Source organism: Mchenga conophoros, linkage group LG13 (genome assembly GCF_057382185.1).
Source record: "Mchenga conophoros isolate Kocher_MC1m ecotype Shallow Benthic linkage group LG13, M_conophoros_male_GT1.1, whole genome shotgun sequence".
NCBI lineage: Eukaryota > Metazoa > Chordata > Actinopteri > Cichliformes > Cichlidae > Mchenga > Mchenga conophoros.
In genome coordinates, this window is record NC_140538.1 from 22,116,988 (window position 1) to 22,133,188 (window position 16,201).

Genomic DNA, 16,201 nt, shown 5'->3' on the forward strand with positions numbered 1-16,201 from the left:
AGGATGTAAAAGAGGGAATGAAGCAAAACAAAAAGGATGTAAGTGTAATCCTGTTTTCATGCAAGTCTCTCAGAGGTGCCTCTTGTCTCTTTGGTTGCTGAGATCGCTGAGCGGTGTTGCTGCTCTCGCTGCCTCCTCCCCCCTCTTTCCTTCACTCTCTCCCCTGACACCAGCCTCCTGTGCCTTTAAAAAGACAAGCAGCTTTTCTTTTCTTTTTTTCATCTGCTACTGCAACTATGGGGGAGCCAAACAATAGCAGTTTCTCCCCCCAAATCCAGTCTGATTAAGAGACGCTTTCCCCTTCACTCTGTTTGTCCCTCACTCCCGCATTACCAGCACCTTGCAAATTTGGCTCTCTCCTGCCAGGGTCCCTCTGACTCGTGCAATGAGCTGCATAGTGAAAATGTCATTTTTGTGCCTCCTTTTCACACAATGGAAGCTTCCAGCACTCGGCTTAGCCAACCAGAGTGATGCACGGGGTAAACAATAGACTCTGAGAAACTATGCGTGAGTGTGAATGTGTGTTATTCAACTTCAGCTCCACTATAGTCTTCCCTTGAAGACAGTCGAACAGTGCCTCTATGAAAAAAAACACAAATTATAAAAACAAAGAAAAAAATTTTTTTTTAATGCATTTCTGTGTGACATACAAAGAATGGAAATAAGAGTAGAAACAATATATTTCCTACTGACTGTCAATGAGCAATAGGAAAGAGAGGCACTGGAAATATGAGAAGAATAAATCCATTGTAGACTCATGGGAACGTGAGGAATTGAGGACTCACTACAATAACATGAGCCCGAGGGACTGGTAGTCACAGTGAGTTGCTGTATTGAGGTATCAGGTATCTTATCTTTGCCTGGGAGGACAAAAAAAACACAATGAAATGGGGAATCTCCAATTCCGCCCCCAAAACCTAACACAGCATTTGAAAGGGGGAAGTGTTTGCATGTAAACATGGGAGTCCATTAACCCTGATTTTCACAAAGAATATCGATGTGATCTGAGACTCTGATGGGCATGACAATCGATATTCCACGACCCGAGGGGACAAGCAAACTCAAAACCCACAGCTCACAACACAGACCCCTTCTAAAAAATATTGATCGCCCAGTGTTCCCCCAAGATTGGATGCTTTGGAAGGGGGGCAACACGAAAGTGGGTGGAGACTGGGTGTGCTGGGTGGGAGCATGTATAGACAAGTCTCCCCATCTGGCATTATGTGGAACCTTCACTAGGTCTTTTATTGCACTTAGAATAATATGTGATGTTTCATCTGAAGAGTGGAGAGGCTTTACACAAAGACAGAAGCATGGTGAACATGGTCGACACACAAGGTAAAACCAAAAAAAGAGGAGAGAGCCTAGCACATCTGGAAAATGGAAACTAATCTCTGTGCAGAGAAATTAAGTAAAAAAACAAAAGAAGATGTTATTTCTATTCTTTTTCTACTCCTTTTGAGACTTCAGCACATACAAGTTCTAGATGATTCCATATACAGGCTGTAGTATCTAGTGCAGTGCTGTTTGTGGAGTACATGTTCCTGTCATATTGAATGTCTGACATAAACATCCACCTTTTGTCGCAGCTTTAAGGGCCTGGCCTTAAACTTGAGCTTCGACTGCACGCTGAAAAAAATGAAGAAATGAAAAATTCAGCAGACTCAGGCACTGGAAGATATAGCTCTGGCAGATTTATCTGAAAAATTCATAACGCCACTCAAGAAGAATCAGGTCATCACAATCCATATATACAATATAAATATGTATATATAGCCTTGTTGAAGTCCTTTCAAAATGAACTTTAGGTGTATTAAAAATCCACAACATACAGCTTTGTCTGCATTAAATATGATTAGAAGAATGCAGGACATGTTGGAAAATAATCATTTAAAGCATAACTAGAATTTTATGATGTAGAAAGCTTCATTATGAAAGGAACTTCAGTGTAGCGGGTCCACATTGAGAGCAAGTAAAGTCTCAAAGTTAAAAAACAAACAAAACCAATTATATATCGAATAATGTGGCACCAAAAAAAAAACTTCATAAGAGACCACAAAAATTTGGCCCTCAGCAGTGAGCTGTAGAACGATCCATGGCTCTGTAAGCAGTAGGGGGCTTTTTGCTTCCATGGGTCACTGGGTCACTGCAAATCAAAGCTGTACTGAGAGTTCGCCTCCTGATTGGAGTGTTCACCTCCGGGTCACAACGCTCCCATCCACTGTGCACGAGGGGTCACCGACAAATATGTTACCAGTGACAAAGCTGTGGCAATAATCGAAAATGGGACACTAACTCCGCATTTGTTCATGTTTGTAGTGTAACTCCTAAGTACAGGGAGACTGGAATAGCTATGCTTTCGTTCCATTAAATCAAGAAGTTCTAGGATACATCTTACAGGAATCTTGACTTTAGATGACGACACATGCTCCTCTGATCCTCCTGCCTTAGAGCTGCTGACTGAGCAGAGTAGTCTCAAGCTTTAATTCTTATATGCCAAGAAAAACCTGCATTCCTCCCATTAATCACTTGTGGGACTGACTCCTCGGGTTGGCACTTACAGTACACTCCTCCACCACACCTTGAGATTCAGTGGGATTTCTTTTTGTTTAAGTAAAAGACGAGAGCAGGCGAGTAAGTGGAGCACCTCAAAATGAAAAAGAAGCTGTTAAATTGGAGCTGAGATAGCCATCAGTCTAGTATCCTGATTACAGTCATGTGGTCACGTAAAATAGCGGCGAGAACACATTTGCCACAAACACATTTCAAAGAAGAGCGTGAGTTGTTTAAATCCTATAATCTTGCTTTGTCCATATTCTGAAATACATGAATTGCCAATTAATGTAACAGCATGGGAGGAGCTTTTGTTTTGAGGGCTTTTGCCAGAATCCCGTCAGCTGTCAGGAACTTACTTCACACAAAAAAGCATGTCTCTAAGATGTGTGGGAGGCTTTAACGGATTAATTATTCAGAATATTTGTTTTGGCTCTGTTGCATTCATCTCAATGTGATATAATTATTACTCTTGAAAATCAATGAGTCATTTATGAAAAAGGGACAAAATATAAGTTTGTTTTTGTTTTTTGACGTATTGGCATTTTCATTACCTCATAGCTATAAAGGTCAATTTTCAATTAAAAATAGTTTTAATACTGCCCAGTGTATAAGTCAAATTAATGTCTAGGAGCAGAGAGGGTGTGGCACATGCACTCTAATACTATAATAACCTGTGTTTAAGAGGTGTTTTTGCAGTGCACATAACTCAAAACGCAATCTACAGATTAAATTTATATATACAGCCGCACTGGCACTGTTGCTGTGCGTGCAGATAAATGGGAAACTCGAGCATCCAATCAGAATATTCAGTCAATGTTGCCGCACTGGTGCTCCACTCCTCTCCAGTTCTATCTAACAGGCCTCTCAGATATAAATAATGTAGCATCAATATGCTCGCCTTGCATTCTCAAAATCAACTCTTAGTGAGGGGTATGCTCACAAAGCTGAACAGTCACACAGTTTACATCTGCCACAACCAAATGTGCAGAAAACAGGTTTGGTCATTTGCTCTAATTGAGCATATGTGCATAATCCGGCACAGGAGAGCTGAGGTGTATTCATGTGTGCTCCAGGTTACTGCAGCATCCAGACGGCAGAGTGCAGACAGTCTGGCAACACAACATGAAGACTGGACTCTGCAAACCCTCTGCTGGTGGTAAATGACACTGCAACAGGGAAAGTGGCTGAGTCATTCCTTCTAATATAATAAAGTCTATGATACAGTTGCAAAGGCCAAAAGCGGCTGCGGGGGAATGTTTAAATGAATAAACTATACTTGAAACAATAAAATAGTAATCACAGTGTCAAGTAATTCAGTGAGAAAAATAATGTTTCTTAAGTTGAAACAGCCAGTTAAAGGTCAAGATATGTGCTATGCCACATTAAAGGACTACTTGGTTAGACTGCACTGCAATAGTAAAAACTGCGGAATGTTTAAGCATCAATAGGTACATTTTGTCTTGGTGTTTCTGCTATTTTCACCATTAACAAGCCACAATTATACAGTATGCATTTGGCTTTCCATGACCACTAAGTTCACATTTTGCAAATCTTATTTTCTTTGAGTCCATGTGGTGGACATGCATAGCAATGGTATACTGTAATTTTGTCAGTGGTGTAATGAGACTGGGTGTTCACATAGCTGTGGTTCTTTATATAGAAAATGTCAACAATGCTGTGTATCATTTATCTATATATGGCCAGCACTGTCAGGAAATATATGTCACAATTTTTCATATAGGAATAAATCAATATTTAAGCAAACACACCTAATGCTTTGTTGCTGACAATTAGATATGACTGATGCCACCTTCATAGTAAATATGAAGCAGGAGCTTGTAGCTAGTTAGCTTAACTTAGCCCGAAGACACAAAATATAACCCAGTTCTCCCCAATCACAAGAAAAAACAACACATTTTATCTTTTTTTTCTTGGTTTGTACAAAGGATAATAGTGTCTTTTTTGATGTGCGTCTACTTCTCACTGGAAAAAAGTGTGCAGCCACCAAAGACATATTCAAGCACACAAAGATATGCGAAGACAGAATATAATAAGAATATTAACCACAATGCTAAAATAGTCCTTTAGCTTTGAATATTTGAACAGGATAGATGATTGATTTTGACTAGTTTTCTGTTTAGTACCTCTAAGAATCAAGACTTGTTAATCAAGTGTGCCAGATGTCAGTTTAATGCTGTAATTTGACCTGAACCTAATGACAGTTAACAGGATAAGGAGAAGACTACTTTTTGTGAAGCACGCTAAAGAGACAAGTGTCAGCAAATCTACGTCAAGGACTGAATGAGAACACACAGTCACATCACCTTTTTACAAGTGCCAAAAAGATGAAGAGGTTCAGGAGCAGCCACATGTTCATACCTTAAAGGGATATGGCAGGGTGCAGAAGTGGGGTAAACATCCTCACAGGGGTCAGCAGAAGATGCAGGAGGGGAGGCAGGGGCTGGGTGAGGAGGACAGGGGGACGCAGGCGGGGTTGGTAGGGCTTCAAGTGTGTGACCCTCTGGAAGTGTGGGGACGGAGGTAGGGAACTCTGCGGTGTCTCGGAAGTGAGTAGGAAGGAGGTGGTGATCGGAGGGTAGTGGTTGAGGAGAGGCGGGGGCCAGGTGACCGCTTTCTACTTTGTCACCGAGGGAGGGCCTGCATGGGAGGGAACACAAAACATCAACAAACAGACCAAAACAAGAAAGCCAAGTTTGGAAATTTGGAGTTCCTACTCAGTTTTTCTCCAAATTCCCATCCAAATGGCCCATGAAGTAAACTCACCACAGAGCAGAGTAAATGTAAGGAGGATCGCTCTGTTCTGTGCCATCACTTAAACCTAGCAGCGACTTGAAAAACAGAAGACTCGCTCCAACCATCCTAAGAACGTTTTGTCACCTCTCTCATCGCTCCCCTTACACGATAGTCCATGCTTGCCCTACGGAGAAGTAGCCCACTTGAGGGAGTGCGGCTCTGTCATCATCGGCCACCTGGTGGAGTGGATTTGGCACTGATCCAGGCCCTGCTTATCAGGAGTGGTAGGCTCTTCTAATCTGACAGGCAAGGCGATGGACGCCCTTGCAGCTGTTCCCCACTTGGGGCATGCCTCCTGTTTAGTGCTAAAAATATCCCAGTAGTCGCTTCTGGAAAATAGAGCTTCACAATGCCTCCATAAAGTAAAGCACATGTATCGTGTGCTTACGCTCAACCATCTGCTGAGCTGCACTTTTTAAATGCCCCTGCCAGCTCGTGTCAGACTGAAACAGAGCTCAGTTATTCGCCCTCTCTCTCCGCAGCAAAGCCTGAACTTAATAGCATTTAATGAGGGTGTGTGCTTTTCTTAAGGGCGCAGCAAGTTACAGGTTACATTTAACAATGTGGTTATTATCATTCCACTACAAAGCAGGGAATTTTCTAATTGATGCAAGGCCACTGCATACATGATTTTTAATGTTCTCTGAGTTCAAATCAGATTTTTTTTCTGTTTTTAATTTGGTCCCATTCCTCTCTTTTTTTTTACCCACAATTAGAAACTTACACCAGAAGGCCAAAGCTATACATGTGCCAGCATCTGCGGCCAACTTGGCACATGCAGTTTGAAAATAGAAGCATAAAAGTGTCATAAAGCTCACTGCTGCCTCCGAAGATGGACAAAAGCAGTCCTGGGGGGCATGAAGACAAAAACATTTTGTATTTTCTGACTCGCTGCCTTCTAAATGTAGCTAATATCAGCTGACCCGCTCAGGTTAACAGCTGGCGATTTCCAGCCGGGTTCTGCCTCCAGATCCAACGTGCATGAAGTAACAGAGGCTTCTCCTTCCAGAGTGGGATGAACAAATTAGATGGAGCACATGTGCTCATTTACAGCCAGACATCAAACAGCTTAGTTCTACTGTTGGCATTAACACCTGGAGTCTGCTCAATACAGAGTTTACTGTAAGTAATTCAGCTGTGCGCATTACTCAAAGGCACCTCACGGGCAGTTCAAAGAGAGCACAGATATGACAATTCTCAGAAAAAAGCACCGATCCTCTAACGCCCATGCTCATGACTTTGCCAACTACAGCATTCACGCCAAACACACGCACACAAGTTGAAAGCGACCAACAAGAAATAACAAGACACAAAGTCCAGAGAGTGTGTTTAATGAGTGTTTATAAGGATGACTGTTTAAGAACACACGAATGCGCGTTTCATAATCATTAGCCAATGCTGAGCTTAAAGTATTATTAGGCAGGCATGAAAGTGGGTTTTTTTTTTACTCCACTTGTGCCGGCACAGGCAAATGAACCTACTATTACCATGGCAACACATCTATTTACAGTACAATGTGGGTTATAGGACATCCTACCTCTGTTTTGAGAAATATCCCACATTCTGGGCTAAAGAGTCACAGCTGTTTTCCTGCGTTCCTCAACAGAAAAAAACTAGCTGTGCTGCTTTTTAGAAAAAAAAAATTTATATGATACTTTTATGTAATGCAGTCACGAGCCCTCAATGTTTCCTGGAAGACCCAAAAACATTTATTAAATCACAGAGCTATGATTTAGACTGGATTTATGGACAACTTTGATTGTTAGTGTTGATCTTTACCATTACTGAGGAGATTTCCAAGGAAGCATAACGTGTTCTAACCTGTTTTTTCTTTTAACATGGGAGGAGGTGCACCTTTCATTTCACAACTTAGTTCTGGAAAAGCCTTCTCTTCCCTTCGTCTCTCTCTGCTCTTCCCTCCCCTCCACCCATCTGGTGAGGTCAGCAGAGGCAGAGCATAATTAGAACTAGTTACCTACAGACCATCTGCTGCATCCACCTGGAAGGACGTACGCAAACACGCACACACATGCACACATAAAACTACCAGAGCTACTGTTTGTCAACTCACCCAGATTTCAGCCATCACACGACTTCAGAGGTTACAGTAATTACAGTAAGCGATGGAAATGACCTGAACTCCAAAACAGCGGAGCCGATGACCGCACGTCCCAGTCCTCCTCTCCTCTCTCTTTGACTCTCGGACTAACTCTGTCAAACAAACTCGCACCGCAGCACATGCTCGAGTGTTTCTCTGAACCCTGGCTTTTGTTCCACTCTGTCTGGTCTGTGCAAATGACTTCAGTGGGGCTGAGTGCCTGCCCAAATTCCTCCCACTACAAGCTTCAGTTCACAAAGCCGCACAGACTGAGTAGGACTGACAGCTCGGACAGCCTTCGGGGGCGGAGAGAAAAAAAACACAATGTACACACAGACACACACACACACGCGTATCATATCATATACCATATGCTGTCACGTTTGTTTCTGTGGCACATGTACGCAACAGTAACTGTATCTTTTGATGAAACCTCAGGGAAATAACATTCTTCCTTTTTCCTGCTCTGAACAATGCTGTGTGGATCCAACAGCAGTGATGGGACAAGTGTTGAGACTGACAGGCAGCAAGTGCTAATCTGGCATGTGGGATGGCTCCACGGCATGTGGTCGGAGACAGTGACAAATAAGGGAATTTGAGTTAATGAAGATAGGCCGAAAGGGATGGATCCCACGGAGAGGTAAATGGAAAAGCATTGTGCTTTTACCTAATTCTAGTGAGAAATCTGGCTTTTCGCTAAAGGAATTAGTCAGTCCAACTTGTGCTGCTGAAATGCTTACATTAACACTGACTGATACACTGCTTTACAGCGCTTATTTAACTTGGAAATTTCAACAACTACATATAAATCAGTATACATCTGAGATTCGTATTAGTTCGTAGGCACTGTTAAACCTCTGTAGAGAGAACAGTCACCCAGACACCGTTGAAGTGTCTGAAAGCCAAAACAAATCCACCAAGGTTGTTTTCCAAGCACACGGAAATCAGTTTTAAATGTGTGGCACGCACAGCTGACCTGTAAAGCACATGTCCCCCAAAGCTCCCTATTTTACACACATCTTCGCTCCAATGAAATGCATCTGATAGATCAGTACAAAGGAAATGTTATGACAAAATCTCCTTTGTTTGAATTATAAATGATCTCCAGTTGGGAAATCACTAAACCACAAAAACTTCAGATCAGCTGGGGGTTAAATGGACGTCTTTTCTTGAATCCAGACCCCGAATGCGGTGTGAAGAAGAGCGAGTCTGTTGGTTAAAGGAGTTTCTAAGGAAACATTAGTTGGCTGTTTTACTTAAAGCGGTGAAATGTGTTTCCACTGGAAACTGTGGGCATCAATTCAAAAATATGACAAGCATGTGATACAGACAGTAAAAACACTCACCCACTGTCCCGTAGCTCTGCAGCCGGATCCTGAACAGCCTCTGTCGCTGCAGTTTCCTCAGCTAGGACTTCAGCTGGCTCCACGGGCTGGATGTCTAAAGGTTTTTCCACTAGCTCCACTGGCAGCTCGCTGACCGGCTTCTCCTCTGACTGTGGGGACTCTGTAGTCGGCTTTGTTGTTTCTTGTTCTTCATACTTTGCTGGTTCTACGAGCTCATTATCATTAGCTGTTGGTTCTGGGATCTCATCTGTCCTTTCTCTTGCCTGTTCCTCATTCACTACTTCTGTTGAAGTAACTTGCTTCCTTTTTGGTTCTTGAACCTCATCTGGATGCTCTTCTTCTTCTTTCTTGGCTGCTTCTGGAAGCTCTGCCTTTGTCGTTTCTTCTTCTTCTACTTTTATACTCTGCGGTGGTTTGGAAAGCTCTGCTATCTCATGTGCTGATTCTAGGAGATCTCCTGCCTTTTTTAAAGGTCTGGGAAGGTCTACTGGCTTCTTCACAAGATTCACAGGTGGGATCTCTGCTGTCTCCTCCGCTGCTAGTTCTGGTGGTGGGGTCTTCTCCTGTCTCACGGGAGCTGCTATCTCCTCAGTCGGAGTGAGAAACTCTTGTTGAGGAGACTCCAGAGATGGAAAGGGTCTGAGAAAAAAACAACAGAAGAAGAGAAGAGGTGGGGGGTTTGTTGTTTAGTTTATAGCACATGCTCAAGGAATTACTCACAAATCAAAAATGTGTGTGTGAGCAAGAGGATGTGTGTGGGTGAAGTGCTCTAGGTATGTTGTTGTATTGTGTTGAGCAGTGTGTTTTGTGTAAGAAAGGCTCATTCTTGCCCCGGGGACCAGGGACGATGTCACGGCTGATGTCACTCTTTGAATATAAAGGGCTGCATTACTTCCATTAGACTCCAACAGGCACAGTCATCTGACCCGAGCTCGAGTTAATACAAAGTGCAGCTCTGTGTTTACCTCCTCATTCATATTTATTGTCACACTGCTCTCTGTAATATCCCTTCAAACAAGCCTTGAACATGGTGCTACTTGAATGCTAAGTTAGGGGAACAAAATGCCAGAAATCTTTGGTAAAAGACACAAAAAAAAAATGTAGCTGTTTGTCCAGTTCATAATTCGTTCCTTTCCTCTTTCTATTTTCTTTGCCTTTTCACGCTGAGCTTTAACATGCAACATGATACATCTGTATCACTGTGAGGTTCTGACTGCGCTGCTCTGATCTGCAGTTCCTAACATATTTGGCTCATATGATCATTTTAAATAAGCACACGCTCTTTCGTTTACCTTAAGGCATCCACTTGGTTCACTTGTTCGCTTTGAGAATGGGATGCAGCTTCCCTGAGCGCTTTTATCCAGTTTGTGTCTGCTTCAGCAGCTTCTACTTGTTCAGCAGGAGGGCGGCGGGCTGGAGCTCTATCGAGTGATTCTGATTCGCACCGAGAGGCAGCAGCAGTGGGTTTAACCACAGTGTCATCTGGGGGCTTTGACAGTGGCACCACATCTTGTGGTTTCTCTGAGTGGGTAAGAGTTTCGAAATCTTCTAGGCATTTTGATGAAACAACAGATGGGCCTGTGTCCACGTCCGCAGTCATTTTTTCTGTTGCATCACTGTCACTTTCCCTTGCCTTACAAGGACCGGTGTTGCCATCAGAGTGACAAACAGCAACCTCCGTGCTAATCTGTGCCTCCCCACTTTGGGAGTTGCCTAAAACGGTGATTGATCCCGAGCCCATTTCTTTATCACTTCCTGCTAAATGCACAACCCCCTGCTTTCCCAAAGCCCCACCATCTATGACTTTTATCCAATTTTGTTCCTCACCCTGCTCGCTAACATTCCCTTCATCCAAGGCTTCTTTATCTTCCTTTGTCATCTCCTCAACATCAGGCCCTTTTATGGGTGTTTGTTCTATTGGGCTGTTTTGTGTGGCTGAGGTTTTATTGGGCCTTTGCAGCCCATGAGGCCTGGACACTGTATCCTGACTTTCACACGCAACGCTTTCACTACCGGTGCTTTTTAGAGCCACAGCAGCACTGAAATCCTCTCCTCCAGTTTCTGGATGCGCGGCAGGATCTGGCAGAGAGCTGCATGTGTGCATAGAAATTTCACCAGCCTGGTTTGTACTTGGTGAAAAATCTGCATGAATAGCATCACTAGCTGTGCTATCTTTAGTTAAAATGGGAATATGAAAAGATGAGCTTTCGTGTTCCTGTGAAACAGGCTCAACAGATACAACCAGATTCTCTGACAGCTCGGATTTTCTACTCTGCTCTTGACAGACAGCTGATAGATCACATTTTTGCTGATCTTTATCACTCAGATCACTCACAAACCCAGTGTCTGGCATTAAATCTCTACCTGACCCCTCTAACCCTGGGCTTTCATTCTCATCTGTCTCCTGACTTGTCTCACTTACATGAGAGTAACCCGCTGCTATCCCTGCATCAGGTGAAGCATTTCTCCCATCAATTTCATTTGAATCAAGGGAAGATGGCAACCTATGAACCTCTAGTGAAGCATCCTCGCCTTTCACTGACTTTATCACTCCTTCATTGCTCATGCTGGCATCACCTGCTAACTCATCCTTGCTTCCTGACTGACAAATATCCCCAGCAGAGCTGTCTCCTTCCTCTGGGGCTCCTTTTACTCCCTTAACCAGTGTCTGGGTCTGATCGTTAGCCTTTTCTCCCCCCTCTAGACAGCCACCTGACATTGCCTCTGTGGGATGTCTGGATCCCAGATACTGTTGATGGTGCTCCTGTTGCTGAGCAAAACAATTTGGATCTGGTGTGGACTGTGATTGGCCAAGAGCTGCACCCAAATCTGGTGCAGAGTCAGAGCTGCATTCCAGCGCTGCTGTCGGAATTTGGCGCAAACTGGAATCATAAACAGTCAGAGGTTCGCTACTAGACTCTAAGTCAGCACGCAGCACGTCCTCGGATGATCCCGGAAATCTGCTGGGAGATGAGGAACAAGTTTCAGTCTCGCTTTTGGATTCAAAAGTGTTCTTTATTTCTTTTTCCTTCTTCACATCCTTTAATGACAATTCACTCTTTTGTCCCATATATGCGTGTGGTGGCTGCAGGGCTCCAATTTCTTCTATAGTCTCTTTATCTGCTTCATTATTCTGTTGTGGCATTGTGCCTGTCTTTCCTGTCTGTTGCTTGCTGCTGTCTGCTGCTTCCTTTTGATTATCCATTGCTGCCTCTTTAGCTTGTTTCTTTTGCTCTTCAAACAACATGGCGGTCTGATCTCCCATTGTGTGGTTTTCTTTCACATTGTCCCCTTTAATTGTATCATAAACCTCGTTGGCGGGCAGGTCGGAGTTAAATGGGTAGCTGACATTTGTGATGTCATCCCTAATGGAGGCTTCACAAATAATAGGTTTAATGCCAGCAGAGTCTGGCACTGTTTGAGATAGAGGAATTACATTAGCAGGTTTATTTCTTGTCACTGCATCGCTGGGAGGCTGAGGTGGAATCGGATTTTCCTCTTGTGATAACTGACTATTTACATTACTGGTAGCAGCAGACTCTTTAGTATCAAAATTTAAATTCTCCAATTTTGGCAAGACCTCATTAGCGTTAACATAGACATCGCCGATCTCAGCATGCTGTGCTAATGAAGTGTGTGTCACTTCTCGGCTCTTATGGGCATCCACCTCTCTGGAGTCACTGCTGCTGTCACCATCAGCACTGCAGTTATATGCCTTTTCAGAGACAGATGCATCAGAGTCGGTAACGAACTCTAGGTGACTCAACATTGGGCCAGGAGGCTGCAGCTCAAAAGCAGGATTACTGACACACTGCCCGATAAACGTGCTTGACTCGTCAGACGCCGTCACTTCTGAAGTCACCCACGCGTCCTTTGTGGGGTCGGCAGAGCCGGTGGGGGACTTGGGCCCTTCCCCAGCCTTCGTAATATCTGGGTTAACTGGCTCGTTAGGAGGTTTTTCACCTAATTGCATAACAGGCTGATCAGCTGGGTCACAATGCTTCATCTGCAGAGGAGCTGCGCAAGTCAAGGTCACAGGTTCAGATGTTGAACTTGTGTCAACACCACTTAAAGGTGCACAGTTATGCTGGTTCCCTTTGTTTTCTTCAAGAATGACAGGAGTAGCACTTAAAGGTGATTCCTGAGGCTGGTCAATGTCAGCTGTACCTTTAGACTCTGCCACCACCTTCTTAATCTCCTCCTCCTCCTTGGGCAAACACACAATTGCAGCATCTTTCTGTGTCTCCGCCTCTGCCTTTGCTGTGACCAGTTCAAATGTCAGATGATTTGACTCAGAGATGGCACTTCCTGGTGGTTGTAAAACATCAAAGCACCCTTTATTACCAGTCTGAGTCTCCTCAGCAGGACGTGGAAGCTGTTGTGAGCTGTTCACCGACTGTGAATCTACAGTGTTTGTCTTCAAACTGTCACTATGTGATTGATCTGTGGCAATGTTCTCCTTTGTTTCTTTAGTCCTCGTGTCCCCTTTTGCCAAACAGACATCTTTCTGTGCCTCTGAAAACGCAGCTGCTTCATCCTTGGTAGGAGCTGGATTCATAGGGATGTCTGGCTTCTTTGAGTTGAGAAAGTCTGTGAAAGTATAGCTGGCCTCAAAAACAGGATGACGCAACTGCTCGTGAACAGTCAGCGGGGGTAAAGACGCACAGTCCAGGGCTGGCACCGGCATGGTCTTGAGATCCACGGAGGAACTGCCCATTTCCTTCTCTGCATCCATGAAGTGAACTCTGTTACCTCCACTCCTGCCACATAGATACACACCGACTTCAGACATAGCGGTGCTACCACTGTTGCTCTGGCTATAGGCTTCGACTTGAAGCTTGGCTGCACTTTCGACTGTCTCTGCTTCTGTTGTGCTACTAGGCTGAACCTGTTGATTGTTGCTCGCTTGTTGCTTAACTGGGATTTGCTCTGAAGTGATCAAATGCTGGCGTGAGGTTAAAGACGGGAAGACTCGACTGTAGTTTGTCTCTGTGACGGATGACTCCTCGAAAGTGCGTCCCAGAGCCAGCCCTTCCTCTGACACTAACTTCTGATCGAGATCGGCCCGTCTGCCTCCGCTTGTTTTACTGTAGCTCTGCTCAGCGTCAAGGAGGAGAGGTGAAATTGTTGCGCCACGGTGCTCCCGGCGGGGTCGACAGAGACGCTCCTCTTCGGTGCAGATGCTCTCAGTGATGGTAGCGATCGACTCCCTCCAGCTCTGTGATTTCAGCTGTGACTCGGCAACATCGGTGGGCGGACACCTTTCAGTCTGAGCAGATGACAGCCCACTAGCAGAGCCTTCTGGCTGGCTGAATGAACTGTGCTCTCTCACCAGCCCTCCTTTCTCTACCACCTCCTCTCCTCCTCCCTCTCCTTCTCTCTTTGATCCCGCGGCAATGTGATCCTGACAATCAGAACCAGTAAGTAGCCCAAGGGGAGAAGTATTGATAAAAGCCTCTAAGCACTGTGGCTCCTTTTCTGCATCTCCCTCTTCGGCCGGTGACAGCTCTCTGCGCGAACTCCGAGCGGTCGCCTCTCTCGGTGCCTTGATTTCGCTCTCGGCCGAGTTGTGTGGCATTTTGCTGGTGCAGCTTTCCTCAGCTGCAGCCGGTCCCTCTTTGGCTGACAATGCAAGTGAGCATTTTGCCTGGGAACAGATTAACGCGAGCCGAGAAGGGCTGCCCAGGACTTCGTCCCTCTCTCCGTCTGCAGAAATGAGGCACTTCTCTGTCCCTCTCTCCTCTACTCCTTCCTCACTCTCTGCAACTGCTCTAGCAGCTACTCTCTCCACTAAATCACACCTCACGCTTTCTCCCTCTCCCTCGCTTTCTATCACTTCTGGCAGTGTGGGTGTTGTCAGTGGCAACGCAGTAACCACCGCTAAAGCCTCTTCAAGGACGCTCTCCATGCAACTCTCTCCCACACAAGTTCGGCTGTTGGAGAGTGGGACGTGATTCTCGGGTGTGAGTATTTTTGCTTCTGTAACTGAAGCCTGGCATGTTTGTGTATCTGATCTCTTATCACTAGAAGCAGCTTGATTGATCGCTGTATTTTGGACATGTGTCACGGGTATATTTTGGTTGCTGGTTTCACCTCCGGTTACATGTTGCCCCCACTGCAGGCTTTCATTGGAGCTTTTATTTATGCTGCTTAGGGGATCATTATGGTTGTCTGATTGATGAGGCTTCTGCAAAAGAGCCCGCATGGGTGCAGGTGAACAGGCTGAGGGAGTAAGATGATCCTGACTGCTATGAGGAGATGATAGTAGGGAGCTGGATGTGGGTTTTCCTTCAAGCTGCTCCTTGTAATCAAGCCTGTTGTCAGGGTGTTGCCCACAAATCACAGGACCTGAAGGTGAATCGGTGGGATTTCCAGCATTTATGACTTCATTTTCAGATTGCACTGCTGTGCGTGCCTCCTGCCCAGTTTCCGGGCTTTTCTCCATCTTTTTCTTTTTCCTGTGTCTCTTTTTCTTTGCCTCTTTGTTCTGGGCGGCCTGTTTATCACCAGCTGAACTCTGCTTGTATGGGTCTGATTCCTGCTCCACAGTGTGCTTGCCTGCTCCTGTCTGTCCTTTTGATTGCAGCTCTGGTAATGCGTCTCTATCCCTTAAACGAGGGCTACGCTCTGATGTTTCCATAGCTGAATTACCTACCTTTGTTTCAAAACAAACACCAGCACTGAAATCATCACTTAGATTTTCTTCTTTGTCTGTCTTTGCCTCCGTGTCTTTCTTCCTAATCACTACATCAGAGTCTACAGTGCTACTCCCCCCCACAGATGCACTGGAATTAGCATTTCCCTGTCTTAGATCGTTTGTATGATCACTAAACACAGCCTGTTTTGGTTGTTCTCCAGCTGAATATGTTGGCATTTCTAATTGTATTTGCGTGGGTGCTTCCTTCTCTTCATCTGTCTTAATTTCTTTTTCTGCTTTCAGGTTTTCAGTCTCTGCTGTCCCATCATTATTCACAGTGCCTAGTATGTAATCCCTAAAACTAAACACAACTGTATCCTTCTGACTGTCTGCTGTCTCACTGTTTCCATGTGCATTCCTGTTTCCATGGCCCCCGTTGCTATGTCCTAGCTGGACAACGATTGGAGGTGGAGACGATGACTCACTGGACTTGTTAGCCATCACTTTTCCGGTTGTATTCCCTTCATTGCACCACGTCCCGGGCTCGGGGCTGCAAGGCTGAGTGGGAGTGACTATGCCCAGTGACACCAGTTGTTCTTCACATTCTTGGAAGGCCTCTTGGAGTTCCCGGTCTAAGAATGTGGATGGGGAAGGGGCCAGGGGTCTGTTACCCGGGTAAGGTGTGGCAGCAGGCTGAGTTAAGAGCTGGACATCTGCGACAAGTGGGTCGCAGCCGTGAGGCCTGAGGCA

At 44.9% G+C, this 16,201-nt stretch overlaps 1 protein-coding gene across 8 annotated transcripts in view; it reads right to left on the reverse strand.

The window, feature by feature from the left end:
- The window catches only part of tacc2 (transforming, acidic coiled-coil containing protein 2), a 48,761-nt gene that overhangs the window by 20,634 nt on the left and 11,926 nt on the right, over window positions 1–16,201 (reverse strand). For 7 of the 8 annotated variants that reach the window (XM_085297221.1, XM_085297226.1, XM_085297224.1 and 4 more), the window contains exons 4-6: window positions 10,107–16,193; window positions 8,815–9,453; window positions 4,936–5,214 (exon numbers count right to left, since the gene is read on the reverse strand). In XM_085297221.1, the coding sequence (XP_085153347.1) occupies window positions 4,936–5,214; window positions 8,815–9,453; window positions 10,107–16,193 (7,005 nt within the window). The remainder of the gene's footprint in view (window positions 1–4,935; window positions 5,215–8,814; window positions 9,454–10,106; window positions 16,194–16,201) is intronic. The other variant, XM_085297227.1, reaches the window with a different exon arrangement.